We start from the raw sequence: 20928 nt of genomic DNA, 5'->3' as shown, positions 1-20928 counted from the left end.
CAGTCCCCTTCTCCACCCCCCCTCACAGTCCCCTTCTCCACCCCCCTACTCACAGTCCCCTTCTCCACCCCCCTACTCACAGTCCCCTTCTCCACCCCCCTACTCACAGTCCCCTTCTCCACCCCCCTACTCACAGTCCCCTTCTCCACCAACCCCCTCACAGTCCCCTTCTCCACCCCCCTCACAGTCCCCTTCTCCACCCCCCTCCTCACAGTCCCCTTCTCCACCCCCCTCCTCACAGTCCCCTTCTCCACCCCCCTCCTCACAGTCCCCTTCTCCACCCCCCCTCACAGTCCCCTTCTCCACCCCCCTACTCACAGTCCCCTTCTCCACCCCCCTACTCACAGTCCCCTTCTCCACCCCCCCTCACAGTCCCCTTCTCCACCCCCCTCCTCACAGTCCCCTTCTCCACCCCCCTCACAGTCCCCTTCTCCACCCCCCTCCTCACAGTCCCCTTCTCCACCCCCCTCACAGTCCCCTTCTCCACCCCCCTCACAGTCCCCTTCTCCACCCCCCTCCTCACAGTCCCCTTCTCCACCCCCCTCACAGTCCCCTTCTCCACCCCCCCTCACAGTCCCCTTCTCCACCACCCCTCACAGTCCCCTTCTCCACCCCTCCTCACAGTCCCCTTCTCCACCCCCCCTCACAGTCCCCTTCTCCACCCCCCCTCACAGTCCCCTTCTCCACCCCTCCTCACAGTCCCCTTCTCCACCCCCCTACTCACAGTCCCCTTCTCCACCCCCCCTCACAGTCCCCTTCTCCACCCCCCCTCACAGTCCCCTTCTCCACCCCCCCCTCACAGTCCCCTTCTCCACCACCCTCACAGTCCCCTTCTCCACCCCCCCTCACAGTCCCCTTCTCCACCCCCCCTCACAGTCCCCTTCTCCACCCCCCTCCTCACAGTCCCCTTCTCCACCCCCCTCACAGTCCCCTTCTCCACCCCCCTCACAGTCCCCTTCTCCACCACCCCTCCTCACAGTCCCCTTCTCCACCCCCCTCACAGTCCCCTTCTCCACCCCCCTCACAGTCCCCTTCTCCACCCACCTACTCACAGTCCCCTTCTCCACCCCTCCTCACAGTCCCCTTCTCCATCCCCCCTCACAGTCCCCTTCTCCACCAACCCCCCTCACAGTCCCCTTCTCCACCAACCCCCCTCACAGTCCCCTTCTCCACCACCCTCACAGTCCCCTTCTCCACCCCCCCCTCACAGTCCCCTTCTCCACCCCCCCTCACAGTCCCCTTCTCCACCCCCCCTCACAGTCCCCTTCTCCACCCCTCCTCACAGTCCCCTTCTCCACCCCTCCTCACAGTCCCCTTCTCCACCCCCCTACTCACAGTCCCCTTCTCCACCCCCCCTCACAGTCCCCTTCTCCACCCCCCTACTCACAGTCCCCTTCTCCACCCCCCCTCACAGTCCCCTTCTCCACCCCCCTACTCACAGTCCCCTTCTCCACCCCCCTCACAGTCCCCTTCTCCACCCCCCTACTCACAGTCCCCTTCTCCACCCCCCTCACAGTCCCCTTCTCCACCCACCTCACAGTCCCCTTCTCCACCCCCCTACTCACAGTCCCCTTCTCCACCCCCCTCACAGTCCCCTTCTCCACCCACCTCCTCACAGTCCCCTTCTCCACCCACCTCCTCACAGTCCCCTTCTCCACCCCTCCTCACAGTCCCCTTCTCCACCCCCCTACTCACAGTCCCCTTCTCCACCCCCCTCACAGTCCCCTTCTCCACCCCCCTACTCACAGTCCCCTTCTCCACCCCCCTACTCACAGTCCCCTTCTCCACCCCTCCTCACAGTCCCCTTCTCCACCCCCCTACTCACAGTCCCCTTCTCCACCCCCCCTCACAGTCCCCTTCTCCACCACCCCCCCCTCACAGTCCCCTTCTCCACCCCCCCTCACAGTCCCCTTCTCCACCCCCCTCACAGTCCCCTTCTCCACCCCCCCTCACAGTCCCCTTCTCCACCCCCCCTCACAGTCCCCTTCTCCACCAACCCCTCACAGTCCCCTTCTCCACCCCCCTCACAGTCCCCTTCTCCACCACCCCCCCTCACAGTCCCCTTCTCCACCACCCCCCCTCACAGTCCCCTTCTCCACCACCCCCCCTCACAGTCCCCTTCTCCACCCCCCCTCACAGTCCCCTTCTCCACCCCCCCTCACAGTCCCCTTCTCCACCCCCCCTCACAGTCCCCTTCTCCACCCCCCCTCACAGTCCCCTTCTCCACCCCCCCTCACAGTCCCCTTCTCCACCCCCCCTCACAGTCCCCTTCTCCACCCCCCCTCACAGTCCCCTTCTCCACCCCCCCTCACAGTCCCCTTCTCCACCCCCCTACTCACAGTCCCCTTCTCCACCACCCCCCCTCACAGTCCCCTTCTCCACCCCCCCTCACAGTCCCCTTCTCCACCCCCCCTCACAGTCCCCTTCTCCACCCCCCTACTCACAGTCCCCTTCTCCACCCCCCTACTCACAGTCCCCTTCTCCACCCCCCCTCACAGTCCCCTTCTCCACCCCCCTACTCACAGTCCCCTTCTCCACCCCCCCTCACAGTCCCCTTCTCCACCCCCCTACTCACAGTCCCCTTCTCCACCACCCCCCCTCACAGTCCCCTTCTCCACCCCCCCTCACAGTCCCCTTCTCCACCCCCCTACTCACAGTCCCCTTCTCCACCCCCCTACTCACAGTCCCCTTCTCCACCCCCCTACTCACAGTCCCCTTCTCCAACCCCTCACAGTCCCCTTCTCCACCCCCCTACTCACAGTCCCCTTCTCCACCACCCCCCCTGACAGTCCCCTTCTCCACCCCCCCTCACAGTCCCCTTCTCCACCCCCCTACTCACAGTCCCCTTCTCCACCCCCCTACTCACAGTCCCCTTCTCCACCCCTCCTCACAGTCCCCTTCTCCACCCCCCCTCACAGTCCCCTTCTCCACCAACCCCCTCACAGTCCCCTTCTCCACCAACCCTCACAGTCCCCTTCTCCACCCCCCCTCACAGTCCCCTTCTCCACCCCTCCTCACAGTCCCCTTCTCCACCCCCCTCACAGTCCCCTTCTCCACCCCCCCTCACAGTCCCCTTCTCCACCCCCCCTCACAGTCCCCTTCTCCACCCCCCCTCACAGTCCCCTTCTCCACCCCCCTACTCACAGTCCCCTTCTCCACCCCCCTACTCACAGTCCCCTTCTCCACCCCTCCTCACAGTCCCCTTCTCCACCCCTCCTCACAGTCCCCTTCTCCACCCCCCTCCTCACAGTCCCCTTCTCCACCCCCCCTCACAGTCCCCTTCTCCATCCCCCCTCACAGTCCCCTTCTCCACCCTCCTCACAGTCCCCTTCTCCACCCCCCCTCACAGTCCCCTTCTCCACCCCCCTCACAGTCCCCTTCTCCACCAACCCCCCTCACAGTCCCCTTCTCCATCCCCCCTCACAGTCCCCTTCTCCACCCTCCTCACAGTCCCCTTCTCCACCCCCCCTCACAGTCCCCTTCTCCACCCCCCTCACAGTCCCCTTCTCCACCAACCCCCCTCACAGTCCCCTTCTCCACCAACCCCCCTCACAGTCCCCTTCTCCACCACCCCCCCTCACAGTCCCCTTCTCCACCCCCCCTCACAGTCCCCTTCTCCACCCCCCCTCACAGTCCCCTTCTCCACCCCCCTCACAGTCCCCTTCTCCACCCCCCCTCACAGTCCCCTTCTCCACCCCCCCTACTCACAGTCCCCTTCTCCACCACCCCCCCTCACAGTCCCCTTCTCCACCCACCTACTCACAGTCCCCTTCTCCACCCACCTACTCACAGTCCCCTTCTCCACCCCCCTCACAGTCCCCTTCTCCACCCCCCCTCACAGTCCCCTTCTCCACCCCCCTCACAGTCCCCTTCTCCACCCCCCCTCACAGTCCCCTTCTCCACCCCCCCTCACAGTCCCCTTCTCCACCCCCCTACTCACAGTCCCCTTCTCCACCCCCCTACTCACAGTCCCCTTCTCCACCGCCCCTCACAGTCCCCTTTTCCACCCCCCCCTCACAGTCCCCTTCTCCACCCCCCTCACAGTCCCCTTCTCCACCCCCCCTCACAGTCCCCTTCTCCACCCCCCTACTCACAGTCCCCTTCTCCACCACCCCCCCTCACAGTCCCCTTCTCCACCCACCTACTCACAGTCCCCTTCTCCACCCACCTACTCACAGTCCCCTTCTCCACCCCCCTCACAGTCCCCTTCTCCACCCCCCCTCACAGTCCCCTTCTCCACCCCCCTCACAGTCCCCTTCTCCACCCCCCTCACAGTCCCCTTCTCCACCCCCCTCACAGTCCCCTTCTCCACCCCCCTACTCACAGTCCCCTTCTCCACCACCCCCCCTCACAGTCCCCTTCTCCACCCACCTACTCACAGTCCCCTTCTCCACCCCCCCTCACAGTCCCCTTCTCTACCCCCCCTCACAGTCCCCTTCTCCACCCCCCTACTCACAGTCCCCTTCTCCACCCCCCCTCACAGTCCCCTTCTCCATCCCCCCCTCACAGTCCCCTTCTCCACCCCCCTACTCACAGTCCCCTTCTCCACCACCCCCCCCTCACAGTCCCCTTCTCCACCCCCCCTCACAGTCCCCTTCTCCACCCCCCCTCACAGTCCCCTTCTCCACCCCCCTCCTCACAGTCCCCTTCTCCACCCCCCTACTCACAGTCCCCTTCTCCACCACCCCCCCCTCACAGTCCCCTTCTCCACCCCCCCTCACAGTCCCCTTCTCCACCCCCCCTCACAGTCCCCTTCTCCACCCCCCCTCACAGTCCCCTTCTCCACCCCCCCTCACAGTCCCCTTCTCCACCCCCCTCCTCACAGTCCCCTTCTCCACCCCCCCTCACAGTCCCCTTCTCCACCAACCTCCTCACAGTCCCCTTCTCCATCCCCCCCTCACAGTCCCCTTCTCCACTCCCCCCCTCACAGTCCCCTTCTCCACCCCCCCCTCACAGTCCCCTTCTCCACCACCCCCCCTCACAGTCCCCTTCTCCACCCCCCCTCACAGTCCCCTTCTCCACCAACCTCCTCACAGTCCCCTTCTCCACCCCCCTCCTCACAGTCCCCTTCTCCACCCCCCCTCACAGTCCCCTTCTCCACCAACCTCCTCACAGTCCCCTTCTCCACCCCCCTCCTCACAGTCCCCTTCTCCACCCCCCTACTCACAGTCCCCTTCTCCACCCCCCTACTCACAGTCCCCTTCTCCACCCCCCCTCACAGTCCCCTTCTCCACCCCCCTACTCACAGTCCCCTTCTCCACCCCCCTACTCACAGTCCCCTTCTCCACCCCCCCTCACAGTCCCCTTCTCCACCCCCCCTCACAGTCCCCTTCTCCACCCCCCTCACAGTCCCCTTCTCCACCCCCCCTCACAGTCCCCTTCTCCACCAACCTCCTCACAGTCCCCTTCTCCACCCCCCCTCACAATCCCCTTCTCCACCACCCCTCACAATCCCCTTCTCCACCCCCCCTCACAGTCCCCTTCTCCACCCCCCTCACAGTCCCCTTCTCCACCCCCCCTCACAGTCCCCTTCTCCACCCCCCTCACAGTCCCCTTCTCCACCACCCCACTCCTCACAGTCCCCTTCTCCACCCCCCTACTCACAGTCCCCTTCTCCACCCCCCCTCACAGTCCCCTTCTCCACCCCCCCTCACAGTCCCCTTCTCCACCCCCCCTCACAGTCCCCTTCTCCACCAACCTCCTCACAGTCCCCTTCTCCACCCCCCCTCACAGTCCCCTTCTCCACCCCCCTCACAGTCCCCTTCTCCACCAACCTCCTCACAGTCCCCTTCTCCACCACCCCTCACAATCCCCTTCTCCACCCCCCCTCACAGTCCCCTTCTCCACCCCCCTACTCACAGTCCCCTTCTCCACCCCTCCTCACAGTCCCCTTCTCCACCCCCCTCACAGTCCCCTTTTCCACCCCCCCTCACAGTCCCCTTCTCCACCCCCCCTCACAGTCCCCTTCTCCACCCCCCTCCTCACAGTCCCCTTCTCCACCCCCCTCCTCACAGTCCCCTTCTCCACCCCCCCCCTCACAGTCCCCTTCTCCACCCCCCTACTCACAGTCCCCTTCTCCACCCCCCTCACAGTCCCCTTCTCCACCCCCCTCACAGTCCCCTTCTCCACCCCCCTCACAGTCCCCTTCTCCACCCCCCTCACAGTCCCCTTCTCCACCCCCCTCACAGTCCCCTTCTCCACCCCCCTCACAGTCCCCTTCTCCACCCCCCCTCACAGTCCCCTTCTCCACCAACCCCCTCACAGTCCCCTTCTCCACCCCTCCTCACAGTCCCCTTCTCCACCCCCCCTCACAGTCCCCTTCTCCACCCCCCCTCACAGTCCCCTTCTCCACCCCCCCTCACAGTCCCCTTCTCCACTCCCCCCCTCACAGTCCCCTTCTCCACCCCCCCTCACAGTCCCCTTCTCCACTCCCCCCCTCACAGTCCCCTTCTCCACCCCCCTCACAGTCCCCTTCTCCACCCCTCCTCACAGTCCCCTTCTCCACCCCCCCTCACAGTCCCCTTCTCCACCCCCCCTCACAGTCCCCTTCTCCACCCCCCTCACAGTCCCCTTCTCCACCCCCCTCACAGTCCCCTTCTCCACCACCCCTCACAGTCCCCTTCTCCACCCTCCTCACAGTCCCCTTCTCCACCACCCCCCCTCACAGTCCCCTTCTCCACCCCCCTACTCACAGTCCCCTTCTCCACCCCCCTACTCACAGTCCCCTTCTCCACCCCCCCTCACAGTCCCCTTCTCCACCCCCCTCACAGTCCCCTTCTCCACCCTCCTCACAGTCCCCTTCTCCACCACCCCCCCCTCACAGTCCCCTTCTCCACCCCCCTACTCACAGTCCCCTTCTCCACCCCCCTACTCACAGTCCCCTTCTCCACCCCCCTACTCACAGTCCCCTTCTCCACCCCCCTACTCACAGTCCCCTTCTCCACCCCCCTACTCACAGTCCCCTTCTCCACCCCCCTACTCACAGTCCCCTTCTCCACCCCCCTACTCACAGTCCCCTTCTCCACCCCCCTACTCACAGTCCCCTTCTCCACCCCCCTCACAGTCCCCTTCTCCACCCCCATCACAGTCCCCTTCTCCACCCCCCTACTCACAGTCCCCTTCTCCACCCCCCTACTCACAGTCCCCTTCTCCACCCCCCCTACTCACAGTCCCCTTCTCCACCCCCCCCTCACAGTCCCCTTCTCCACCCCCCTACTCACAGTCCCCTTCTCCACCCACCTCCTCACAGTCCCCTTCTCCACCCACCTCCTCACAGTCCCCTTCTCCACCCCCCTACTCACAGTCCCCTTCTCCACCCCCCTACTCACAGTCCCCTTCTCCAACCCCCTACTCACAGTCCCCTTCTCCACCCCCCTACTCACAGTCCCCTTCTCCACCCCCCTACTCACAGTCCCCTTCTCCACCCCCCTACTCACAGTCCCCTTCTCCACCCCCCTACTCACAGTCCCCTTCTCCACCCCCCTACTCACAGTCCCTTCTCCACCCCCCTACTCACAGTCCCCTTCTCCACCAACCCCCTCACAGTCCCCTTCTCCACCCCCCCTCACAGTCCCCTTCTCCACCCCCCTCACAGTCCCCTTCTCCACCCCCCTCACAGTCCCCTTCTCCACCAACCCCCTCACAGTCCCCTTCTCCACCCCCCTCACAGTCCCCTTCTCCACCACCCCCCCTCACAGTCCCCTTCTCCACCCCTCCTCACAGTCCCCTTCTCCACCACCCCCCCTCACAGTCCCCTTCTCCACCCCCCTACTCACAGTCCCCTTCTCCACCCCCCTACTCACAGTCCCCTTCTCCACCCCCCTACTCACAGTCCCCTTCTCCACCCCCATCACAGTCCCCTTCTCCACCCCCCTACTCACAGTCCCCTTCTCCACCCCCCTACTCACAGTCCCCTTCTCCACCCCCCTACTCACAGTCCCCTTCTCCACCCCCCCCTCACAGTCCCCTTCTCCACCACCCCCCCTCACAGTCCCCTTCTCCACCACCCCCCCTCACAGTCCCCTTCTCCACCCCCCCTCACAGTCCCCTTCTCCACCAACCCCCCTCACAGTCCCCTTCTCCACCCCCCCTCACAGTCCCCTTCTCCACCCCCCTACTCACAGTCCCCTTCTCCACCACCCCCCCTCACAGTCCCCTTCTCCACTCCCCCCCTCACAGTCCCCTTCTCCACCCCCCTCCTCACAGTCCCCTTCTCCACCCCTCCTCACAGTCCCCTTCTCCACCCCCCTACTCACAGTCCCCTTCTCCACCAACCCCCCTCACAGTCCCCTTCTCCACCCCCCTCACAGTCCCCTTCTCCATCCCCCCCTCACAGTCCCCTTCTCCACCCCCCCTCACAGTCCCCTTCTCCACCCCCCCTCACAGTCCCCTTCTCCACCCCCCTCACAGTCCCCTTCTCCACCAACCCCCCTCACAGTCCCCTTCTCCACCCCCCTCACAGTCCCCTTCTCCACCCCCCTCACAGTCCCCTTCTCCAACGCCCTCACAATCCCTGTCTCCACCTGCAGCCCCCCCTCACAAAACCCTTCTCCCCTCCCTCACAAAACCTTCCCCCCCCTCACAAAACACTTCTCCACCTCCCTACAATCCCCTTCTCCCCCTGCAACCCCCCTCACAACCCCCTTCTCCACCTGTCCCCCAACCACAGTCCCCTACTCCACTCCCCCTCACAATCCCCTACTCCACCACCCCCCCTCACAATCCCCTACTCCACTCCCCCTCACAATCCCCTACTCCACCACCCCCCCTCACAATCCCCTACTCCACTCCCCCTCACAATCCCCTTCTCCACCCCCCCCCACAATCCCCTTCTCCACCCCCCCCCCACAATCCCCTTCTCCACCACCCCCCCACAATCCCCTTCCCCACTCCCCCCCACAATCCCCTTCTCCACCCCCCCCCACAATCCCCTTCGCCACCCCCCTCACAATCCCCTTCTCCAACCCCCCCCTCACAATCCCCTTCTCCACCTGCACCCGCCCCCCCCCCCCACCCCCCCACCACTGCACCAATCCAAGACGTCCGCAAAACTTCAGTCACTCCACCTGCCCCTTTTGACTTCCCATCTGACCCACCTCTTTGTGCCCCTCCCCCCTGTCTTCTTTTGCCCACCACTGCACCCCCACCACAAAGACCATCGAAGCACTCCATTACCTGCAGCAGCTGTACACCAGCTGCTCAATGCTCCACTTGCTCGATGGTCATAATGCCGCTCTGGTGTTCACCATTGTGACACTTGCCATTGAATGACAAAGGGTAATGGTTAAATTCTCTCTTGTTGGAGATGGTCATTGTCCGACACTTTGTGTGGCGTGAATGTTACTTGCCAGTTGTCAGCCCAGGCCCGGATATTGTCCAGGTCTTGCTGCATTTGGACATGGACTGCTTCAGTATCTGAGGAGGTGCAAATAGTGCTGAACATTGTCCAATCATCAGCGAACATCCCCACTTCTGCCCTTATGATGGAAGGAGGTTGTTGATGAAGCAGCTGAAGATGGTTGGGCCGAGGACACTACCCTGAGGACCTCCTGCAGTGATATCCTGGAGCTGAGATGATTGATCTCCAACAACCACAACCATCTTCCTTTGTGATAAATATGACTCCAACCAGCAGAGAGTTTTCACTCCAGTTTTGCTAGGGCTCCTTGATGCCACACCCGGTCAAATGCTGCCTTGATGTCAAGGGCAGTCACTCTCACCTCACCTCAGGATTTCAGCTCTTTTGTCCATGATTGAACCAAGGCTGTAATGAGGTTAGGGGCTGAGTGGCCCTGGCAGAACCCAAACTGGGCATCATTGAGCAGTTTGTTGCTAAGCAAGTGCTGCTTGATAGCACAGTTGATGGCCCCTTCCATCACTTTACAGATTATTGAGAATAGACTGATGGGGCGGTAATCGGCCTGGTTGGATCTGTCCTGCTTATTGTGTATAGGACATACCTGGGCAATTCTCCACATTGCCAGATAGATGCCAGTTTTGGAGCTGTACTGGAACAGGTTGACTAAGCGAGTGGCAAGTTCTGGAGCTCAACTCTTCAGTACTATTGCCGGAATATTGTCAGGGTCCATAGACTTTGCAGTATCCAGTGCCTTCAGTTGTTTCTTGATATCACGTGGAGTGAATTGAATTGGCTGAAGGCTGGCATCTGTGATGCCAGGGACCTCTGGAGGAGGCTGAGATGGATCATCCACTTGGCACTTCTGGCTGAAGATTGTTGCAAATGCTTCAGCCTTATCTTTTGCACTGATGTGCTGGGCACCCTCATCACTGAGGATGGGGATATTTGTAGAGCCTCCTCCTTCAGTGAACTAGTTAATCATCTGCCACCATTCACAACTGGATGTGGCAAGACTGCAGAGCTTAGATCTGATCCATTGGTTGTGGGATCACTTAGCTCTGTCTATCACTTGCTGCTTATGCTGTTTGGCACAGAAGTAGTCCTGTTTTACAGTTTCACCTCATTTTTAGGTATGCCTAGTGCTGCTCATGGCATGTCCTTCTGCACTCTTCATTGAACCAGGGGTGATCCCTTGGTTTGGTGGTGATGGTAGAGTAATGGATATGCCGGGCCATGAGGTTACAGATTGTAGTTGAGTACAATTCTGGGGCATCTTCAATGTGAAGACAGGACTTCATCTCCACAAGGACTCTTCGGTGGTCACTCTTACCATTGCTGTCATGGACAGATGCATCTGTGGCAGGCAGGTTGGTGAGGATGAGGTCAAGTATGTTTTTCCCTCACCACCTGCTGCAGACCCAGTCTAGCAGTTATGTCCTTTAGGACTTGGCCAGCTCGGTCAGTAATGGTGCTACCAAACCTTGGTGATGGACATTGAAATCCCCCACCCAGAGTGTATTCCGCACCCTTGTCACCCTCAGTGCTTCCTTCAAGTGGCGTTCAACATGGAGGAGCACTGATTCATCAGCTGAGAGGGGATGGTACGTGGTAATCAGCAGGAGGTTTCCTTGCCCATGTTAAACCTGATGCCATGAGACTTCCTGGGGTCCGGAGTCGATGTTGACGACTCAGGGCAATGTCCTCCCAACCGTACACCACTGTGCCACCGCCTCTGCTGGGTCTGTCCTGCCAGTGGGACAGGACATACCCAGGGATGGTGAAGGTGGCGTCTGGGACATGATCTGTAAGGTATGATTCTGTGAGTATGACTATGTCAGGCTGTTACTTGACTAGTCTGTGAGACAGCTCTCCCAATTTTAGCACTAGCCCCCACATGTTAGTAAGATGTTCGTAAATGGCACCTCAAAATCTCTCCTGGCTGCATCTGCAGAAACCCTGACCAAACGCTGGAGCGCATAGTAACGTGTTTCCCCCTCCTCAAGTTTGAGGGCGACGTACTGGAGTTACACTTGCTCTTCAGCAGGGCATTGGACTGGTTAGAGAACTTGACATTAAAACTGTGATGACAGCTTTTGTTGCTGGAGCCCATATGAAAGAAGATGTCGACTGCTCCACCACCAGCACCCTCAAGGTGCCAGCTTTGAGATGGCTCTCTTCAAGTTATGGTCAATTACAAGACAAATTGTTGTTGGCTTTGACTCATATTAGGGCCAATTTCACGCAACTGAGCATATTAGTGCTGTCAGGTGAGGTAGGTCTGTGCTAAGTCCCTCAGTAATTCGAGTGTGAACTGATATTCCTGTGCAGTAATTAAGGTGTGCGACACTTTCAGAAGCATCATCTTTCAGATGAAACATTAAACCAAGTCCCTGTCTGCCTTCTCAGGTGGACCTGTAAAGGATCCCATTGCTCTATTGGACCTGGTTCATGTTTATCCCAGTACCAATATCACTAAAACAGATTACCTGGTCTTTATCTCATTGCTGCTTTGTGGGATCTTGCTGTGCACAAATCAGCTGCCACATTCCCTACATTATAACTGTGACTACACTTTGCAAGTACTTCATTAGCTGCAAACGGGTGTCCTGAGCTTGTGAAAGGTGCTATGAAAACGCAAGTCCTTTCTTCCCCTGTAATGATAACATTGATTGGATCAGATTTAGCTTCTCGTGTTATTGATTGCTTTCAAATCTTAACGTGCACCAAAGTCCAATTGGCTTGATTTACTGTGCCAGCTCCTGTTATTCATGATTTGCTTCAACTGAGAGCCTTGTTGTTCCATCGGTGCAGCATGCACTTTCAGAAAACACATGCGCCTGAAAAAGAGTATAATTTACTAATACTATCTGATTACTGGAGTGGGCCAGGCTCAGAGTGAGCTGCCAATGGCTGCACTGCCTCATTAAAAAATGTTTGATTCCCACTCAAGACGTTCAGCAGGGTGAACTAATCTGGTAATTTTTTTTTTAAACTGACTGAGCCAATCTGAAAGGATTGCTCTCAACATATTTTGTAAACCAGAGCTCGCATGCAATATGCTTTGTGGTGCTCTGCTGAACTGAAGCCAAGTCGATGGAAAAAGGCAGCAGAAGGAGCTCAGCGAGGAATGGGGTGAGAAGTGTGTGTTCTGTCCTTATGTCCCTCTGTTCATGATAAACCTGTCCATTCAAATTGGCATGATCAAAGATCACGGCACGGTTGGAAGAGGAGTCCGGGCCAACATTCGTCTCTCAAATAGTTTCACGAGAAAGACAGTGGGCACTATTTTATGCTTGCCGCAAGTTTGGAGATGGGGAGGGCCTAAAAGGTCAGGAGGGTGGTGGGTGAGGGCCCCACCACCTCCCTGCCTTCGCCCCGATTAAAGTACAGGCCTCTGCCCGCTGCCGCTGCTGTGAACCCAGCGGCAGGCAGGCCTGTCACCACACGGGGAGAGCACGGCACACAAACAAGTGTGGGTCTCCTGAGGAGGGGCTGGTCCATTGTTCAAAGGCATTCAGTACCTGATTGAGAGGCTCAGAATTGGGGAGGGGGGTGGTGGGGGGGCGGGTGGGGTGGTCGCTAAGAGCCATCCTGTGCCCTTGCTGCTGACCCCCTGTACCACCCTCCCATGAAACCCCACCGCACAAAACCCCCTCCACCACCACCACTTAACTCGGGCCTGGGTTGCTCCCTGATCCTGGGCCTCTGGTGGGTGTCATTCCGACAGCAGCCTCCGCCTTTCCTGTGGTGCTGCTGAGCAAAAGGGCTGCCAGCTTTTGATTGGCCAACAGCCCTTGGTAGGCGGGATACCCCTCCCCTGGGATCTTGATCCCGTGGAAGGCCCCCCACCCCCCCACACCCCGTGACCTCTCAGCTGCCTGATTGGCATGTAAGACAGGCAGGCCTCTCCAGTGGAAGCAGCGCAGGTCTCTCACTGTTTCTCCAGCCACTGGCCGAGACCCACACCGCCTCCATAAAATTCCCCTCATTGTTTCAAATCAGTCGTTGGGAGCGCTCGCACCAGAGGTTGTGAGTACACGTCCCACTTCACAGAATCACACAGTGCAGAAGATATCCTTCGGCCCATTTAGTCTGCACCGGCACGTGAGAAACACCTGACCGACCTCCCTAATCCCATTTACCAGCACTTGGCCCATAGCCTTGAATGTTATGACATGCCAAGTGCTCATCCAGGTACTTTTTAAAGGATGTGAGGCAACCCGCCTTCACCACCCTCCCAGGCAGCGCATTCCAGACCGTCACCACCCTCTGGGTAAAAAGGGTTTTCCTCACATCCCCCCTAAACATCCTGCCCCTCACCTTGAACTTATGCCCCCTCGTGACTGACCCTTTAACTAAGGGGAACAGCTGCTCCCTATCCACCCTGTCCATGTCCCTCATAATCTTGTACACCTGGATCAGGTTGCCCCCTCAGTCTTCTCTGCTCCAATGAAAACAACCCAAGTCTATCCAACCTCTCTTCATAACTTAAATGTTTCATCCCAGGCAACATCCTGGTGAATCTCCTCTGCACCCCCTCCAGAAACTCCAGCACAATAATTTAGGCTAACACTCCAGTGCAGTACTGAAGGAGTGCTGCACTGTTGGGCTGCTGTCTTTTGGCTAAAACATTAAACCAAGGCCCTGCCTGCCATTTCAGGTAAACAATCCCACAGGATTATTTCAAATCAGAGCGGGAGAGTTCTTGTGATGTTCCAGCCCATCTTTCTCCCTTAATCAACACCGAAATGCAGATGATCTGGTCATTATCACATGGCTGTTTGTGGGAGCTTGCTGTGCACAAATTGGCTGCTGTGTCTCCTACCTTACAACAGTGACCTCACTTCTAAAGTACTTCATTGTAAAGCCTGAGATTGTGAAAGGTGCTCCAGAAACGCAGATCTTCCCACAGAAGGAGGCAGTGGAGATGTGAGCTTATAATAAGATGGTCAAGGGGGTAGCAAGATCAGTCTAGAAAATCATTTTAATTTAAATACTGCAGATGTAAAATGGACACAGGCTCAAACTAATAAAGGTAAATTTAAGACGGATATCAGTGATCAATAGTAGGGGCTGGATTTTACATTCCTTCTAGGTAGGTTTGAAGGTGGGGGGGGTCATGTAAAATCCAGCGGGTGGCCTTGCTGCGGCCTACACGCCAGCCCCCGGCCTACCTGGACTTTTAACAAGGGGTAGTGGAGGCACTGGGTGACCCATCAGTATTTTACCCACAGTGGGCAGGGGCCCACACTATAAGAGGGGCCCGGTAGCTTTAGCTGTGCAGACTGTTGTCAGGCAAAGGGGAGATCCACCTTTGTGGATCCCCTGTACCCATCTGAGGAACCCCTTCCCGAAAGTCATTCCCCTCCCCTCCCCTGCCTCTTGAACCCAACCCCCCCCCACCTCCCTCACTCCCTTTGCCGAGACCCCCAACCCCAGGCTTACCTGGGCTCCTCGGCTCGGTGGGACCACCTGTAGTCCCAGCAATGGACACCATTCCTGGCTGGCGCTACCAGGACTACAGAGCTGCCAGCCATCTGATTGGCCGAAGGCTCTCTGAGGCGGGACTTGTCACCAGAGAGGGGACAGAAGTCTCACATTAAAGCAATTAACACTGTGGTAAATTGCCATGGGGCAGCTGTCGGGGTTGTGGACAGACAACCCCACTGCCCTTTGATTGGGGATGGTGGGTCGGTGGGGTCAGGGGAGTCGGGGGTGCAGAGACCATGATGGCAAATGCAGCCCTTGGAGTTTACCCCACATGGAATAATGGCGGAAAATACATTGGAATCCTCTAAGACTCAATAGGATGTGGAAAGGAATGAATGAATGAAAAAGAAAGAGAGAGGGAAAGAATTTGTATTCACTAAGCGACTTTAAACATTGGTCAGGACATCAAGGAGAACTCTCCTGCTGTTCTTTGACATAGTGCCACATGATCCTTTACATCTACCTGAGGGGGCAGATGGGCCTTCAGCTTAGCGCCTCATTTGAAAAACGGCACCTCCAACTGTGTAGCACTGCTTCAGTACTGCACTGGAGTGTCAGCCTATATCATGTGCTCAAGTTGGCTTTGGACCCAGGATGTTCTGGTTCAGAGGCAAGAATTCCACTGCAGCTGACACCCTAGCCTTTATAGAGGCTAGGAAAAGTTCAAACCCTTTAAGCATCACTTGGATGGACTAACATGGACAAGGTGGCCTTCACTGTTCATAATTATCCTATTGACGTGTACACAAGCAGTAGTTTTGAGTTCCCTGCAAGACTGAGTGGAGTGACAAGGATTGATTTCCCCACTTTGACACAGTGCTTAACTGTTTACCTGTAACGTTGTGACGCTGATGTAGCCAGGGAGCTCTCGGGGCTGCTGGGCCTTGCTGGGGTGGGTGAAAACCCTTGTTCTGTTGAGAATTGCACCGTGGCCTAGGTGAGGCTGGAGGAGAAGCGAAGAGTTGTCGTATGTGTAGCGGACCGCAGCCACAAAGAGCGAGACCACAAGAATCAAACACAGCACGAGATTCAGTTTCCTCTGGCAAGGGGCGGGAAAGAGAAACAGGAAAATACTTGTTAGTCTGGACAAACTGCCAAAAGGATGAAATATCTTTACAAAACTAGAATATAGGAAGCTGGAGAAGGCCTTTCAGCCCCTCGGACCTGTTCCGCCATTCATTTAGATCATGGCTGATCTGTATCTTAACTCAATTTACCCACCTTGATTTCACAAACCCTTACCTAATAAAGATCTACCAATTGCAGTTCTGAACTCAGCCCAAGGGCCAATTTTCAGGCCCCCCCGACTAAGCTCGGATCAGAGGCAGGTGATGCTGAATATCAGTCCCAATGCTGGGCACATGGTGGGTAGCCGATTAGGCTTGTTAAGGGCCTGATTAAGTCCAATTAGAGGAAAATTTTCCAGGCAACCTCCAGTTTTCCCCACCGATTGGGCCAGTTTATAGAGGCTAGGAAAAGTTCGAACCCTTTAAGCGTCACTTGGATGGACTAACATGGACAAAGTGGCCATCCCTGATCAAACCGGAGTCAGGCACCCAGCAGGCCTAGACAGCCTCCCTGCCTGCCTCGGTGCGAGAGCAGTTACAGGGTTCCCTCCACGATGGTGACCTGGCTGATGAAGCTCTTTATCAATTAATCAGTTAAGAAGGTTGGAGAGGGGGCACTTCCATGATGAAGCACCCTCTCAGTTACTTATCGACTACTGCAGCCTGCTGCGCCTCTCAAGCTGCAAGGCCTCTGGTTGGCTCTCCGGCCTTGGGAGCCGGCCCACCGGCCTTAATTGTTCGTCAAAGCTGTCTTCAAGCTAAATGAGGGGGCCCACAGTGAAAATCCCAGTGAGCGGTCGTTTCTTTCTGGGGGCAGATTTGGGACCAGAAACAGTCCCAATTTCTGTTTCTCAGCCCAGCAGGAGAATCCAAGCTCCAGCCTCAGCAGCATTTTTGTGGGTGGGAGTTCCAGATTTCCACTGCCCTTTGTATGAAGAAATGCTTCTTGACATCACCGCAAAGCTTGAGTTTTAAGGTTATGCCCTCTCATTCTGGGCTCCCCAACCAGAGGAAATAGTTTCGAATTGCCCTATGCAATCCTTAAAATACAAAGTTACACTTATATAGCACCTTTTATGACTACTGGACACCTCAAAGCACTTTACTGGTGAAGTGTAGTCGCTGTTGTAGAAACGCGGTAGCCAATATGCACACAGCAAGTTCCCACAAACATCAGTGTGATAATCTGTTCTAGTGATATTGATTGAGGGATAAATATTGACCAGGACTCTGGGATAACTCACCCGCTCTTCTTCAGAATAGTGCCAAGCAATCTTTTACATCCACCAGGGAGAGCAGACTGTCCTCAGTTTAACATCTCATCCAAAAGACTGCAACTCCGACAGTGCGGCACTCCCTCAGTCCTGCGCTCAAGTGTCAGCCTTGATTTTTGTGCTCAAGCCCTGGAGTGGGGCCTGAATCCAAAACCTTCTGACTCAAGAGGTGATCGAGTTACCAACTGGGCCACAGCTGACACCTTAACTGTTTTATACACCTCAATTAGATCGCCCTTTAATCCATATTCAGGTGAATTCAAGCCTGGTCTATACAGCCTGTTTTAATAACTTAACCCTTTAAACCTGGGTATCATTATTGAAAAATCATCAATTTACAGGAGTTAAAGTGTAGAACACAATGGTGAAGGTGCCCATTTGACTTATTTGTTCTCATCCTTGGGAAAGCCCTTTCTTCTTCCTATTCAACTTTTAACAAGTATTACATTAGATCACTGGGCCTGTTTTTCCAGTTGTGTGCTACTGCGGGAGTGCTGCAGTATCGGAAGTGCAGATTTTCAGGGCAGCCATAAAACCAAAGCCCCATCTACCTTCTCCAGTGGACATAAAAGACATCAAGCGTCTATTTGAAGAAGAGCAGGGGAGGTGTCCCCAGTATCTTGGCCAATATTTATCCATCAATCAGCAGCACTAAAAACAGATTGTCTTGTCATTGCTGCTTGTGGGAGCTGGCTGTGCACAAATTGGCTATCAGGTTAAATTAATAGGATTGACTGCATTGCATTGGTATCCTCAAGAATAGCTAGACACTTGTCACCAAAGGAACAAACTCTTATTTTTTTTATCACTTCCAAGGACACACAGTAGCTGCAAAACAAAATGGTGGAAACCTTTTGATCTTTTTGCTCATCATTTCATTTCCCTACACACCCGCTGGCACATGCTCAGTATTGTACAACACTCCACCTCAATTACGGGATGATTTTTGTTGAACTAAGTTATGTAGTTGCGGAGTAAAGGGTTAACATCAAAAGCCTACATGATGCTGATGTAATAATGATGTCATATCACATGACAGAGAAGTAAGAGAGACCTGTAAGAAGGAGAAGCCCCAACCTTGTGTCGGGGACAAAATGTGTAAATGCTTGCTCTAAATAAAGAGGAATGGTTTTGAGAAACTATAGACTCGAGCAACATACTTTGGGAACATAAACAATCCCCAAAATCCCCATCTAGACTCCAACTACACAACAAAATGTGGTGGCAGCGAGTAGGAGACCCAGCAGACCTTAAAAAGAAGCTTCAGGGCTGGCAAGAAAAGAGATCCTTGAAGGAAGGACAAAAGCAAATAAAAAAATTTAAAACTCGCTAAGATGTCAGAACATTGCGGGAGCAACAGATACAAGCTGAGACACTGATCTGGAGACCGGACAGCAGTGAGTACAGGCCTGAAACAGCAAACAGCAGCACAGGAGCAGAAACGATTCCAGGGTTCAGCAGAAGTATAGAATCCATACTATCACTCCCAGAGCCATTTCAGAGTGCAGAAGGTTCGCAACAGGTTCACAACTGGGGAAGATGGAGAAAAAGGCTCACAGGGTACAGAACTGCTTCAGGATTACACAAAAAATATTAAAAAGACCAGGTCAGTACACCACTTTATGCAGTAGAATCTAGCACTGATGACATAATATCAAGGTAGGGGATTGATGAGGCTTCAACATTTTATAAAGAAGTCCTACTCTTAGTTCAGCATCCATCGTAATTTAGTAATAGAGAGGGTTAAATTTAATAAAGGAAAGCAAAGACCAGGCGAAAGCATGGATTCGTTCATCAACAATCTCTGCAGGCTTTCAGGGAACTGCGATTATGGAACCTTAAAGGATGAGCCGATTCATGACAGAATCATAGTCAGGGTTCTAGATGAAGCATTATCAGATCTCTTATAGACAAAGAGGATTTAACACCAGTGAAAGAGGTGCAGCTTGTGAGATAAGCAGAACCCCGGAAGCAGAATTGGGCATTTATTCGTGGGGAAGGAGAGGCCACATGGAGAAGTTTGAGTGAGACCATTTAGTTTTTAGGCCATAACAGAGAAAGCACACCAAAGCCTAATCCTACCAAAATGGAGAAAAGCGCGTCAACCCCCATTTTGAAATGTCTTCGGTGTGGCAGGAACAACCACAGAAATGAGAAGAATGTCCAGTGGGGGGAACGGGGATGCAGAGTGCCACGACTGTGGGAAAAATAGGCTACTTCTCAGCTGTTTATCACTCAGAAAAGCTGTAAAAAGAGGGAGAAATTTTTAAAACAGAGCCATATACTAGAAGTGGAAGAACCACAAGCAAAGGAACTAACCCTCCTGGGGGAGGTAAATGATACTGAAAACAAGTATTGGAGTATTAAACGCAAAGTGGATGAAAACCCCACAAGAGTTTAAACTAGATACAGGAGCAGGGGTTTCTGTTTTATCAGATGAAGTCAAATGACTCAAACAGATTACATTGTAACCCTCATCGATCAAATTACAAGGTCCTAGTGGGACAAATTCAAAAGTCAAAGTTCAACACTTGGCAAAGCTGAAATATAAAGACCAAGAACTCCTTGAACCCCTCTACGTCTTTCAAAATCAAGAGTGCTGTCTAATCAGAAAAGGCCTGCTGAAAACTGAAATTAATCTATAAAGTGGATGAAGTTGCTGATGAGAACTACAACAGTAATTTGGAAATGAATTTCCAAAATTGTTTACAGGGCTAGTGAAATTAAAGACCAAGCAGATGCATCATCTACAGGCCTGAGGGCAGTTTTTTTCTCAAGTGCAGAAGAACGGCAAGCATAGAAACAGAACAACGATATGCCATGATAGAAAAAGAGGCATTGGCAGAAACACTGGCATGCAAAAAATTTTCAGACTATGTTATGGGATTGAGTTTCAAAATTAAAACAGACCATAAGCCAGTAGTCACCATGAAAGAAATTGCAAAGATACTGCCCAGAATCCAGCAGTTCAGATTAAGACTGATGGGATATGACTCCATCACAGAGTATGTGCAAGGGAATTGACAAACAATGACAGACACACTGTCATAAATACCATCAGAAGGAACCAAACAAGAAGATTTACACTTCATCGGGGAGGTTGAAGCATAAACATCCTTAATCACTCAGCACTTACCAGCTACTGTAAAGAAGTTTCAGGAAATAAAACAAGCCCAGGAACAAGATGAAGAATGTCCCCAAGTCCAAGAATAATGTTGGAAAGGATGGCCAGACTATATCCCCAGTAATCTGATACTATGGCAGTACTGTGAACAGCTCAAGCACCTCACTGTCATTGACGACTTACTAGTCTTCAACAAGAGAATAGTAATACCAAGAACACTTTGGCTTGATATTCTTCAAAGACTTCAGCAAGGCCATCTAGAAATAGCAAAATGTTGGGCGAATGCATAGCAATCAGTCAGGTGGTTGTTCACTACTCACTCTGTAGAAAAAATGATTTTTTAAACATGCATTGAATGTGGGGGTCACTGGCTAGGCCAGCATTTATTCACTAAATACCCTCTGAACAAGGGCAATTAAGAGTCAGCGATATTGCTGTGGGTCTGGAGTCACATGTAAACCAGACCAGGTAAGGACAGCAGATTGCCTTCCCTAAAGGACATTAGTGAACCTGATGGGTTTTTTAACAATGGCTTTGTGGTCATCATCAAACTTTTAATTCCAGATTTTTATTGAATCCAAATTTCACCAGCTGCCGTGGTAGGATTTGAACCCT

At 55.0% G+C, this 20928-nt stretch overlaps 1 protein-coding gene across 1 annotated transcript in view; it reads right to left on the bottom strand.

Annotated features, from left to right (window-relative positions):
* Positions 1–20928, bottom strand: part of st6galnac3 (ST6 (alpha-N-acetyl-neuraminyl-2,3-beta-galactosyl-1,3)-N-acetylgalactosaminide alpha-2,6-sialyltransferase 3) — a 248920-nt gene that overhangs the window by 203361 nt on the left and 24631 nt on the right. Inside the window, exon 2 of the mRNA XM_041208599.1 lies at positions 15681–15887. Coding sequence (XP_041064533.1) covers positions 15681–15887 — 207 coding nt within the window. The remainder of the gene's footprint in view (positions 1–15680; positions 15888–20928) is intronic.

The sequence above is a fragment of the Carcharodon carcharias genome, chromosome 16 (assembly GCF_017639515.1).
Source record: "Carcharodon carcharias isolate sCarCar2 chromosome 16, sCarCar2.pri, whole genome shotgun sequence".
NCBI lineage: Eukaryota > Metazoa > Chordata > Chondrichthyes > Lamniformes > Lamnidae > Carcharodon > Carcharodon carcharias.
Note: the sequence above shows the minus strand (reverse complement) of the source record. Positions and strands in the feature narration are given on the sequence as shown.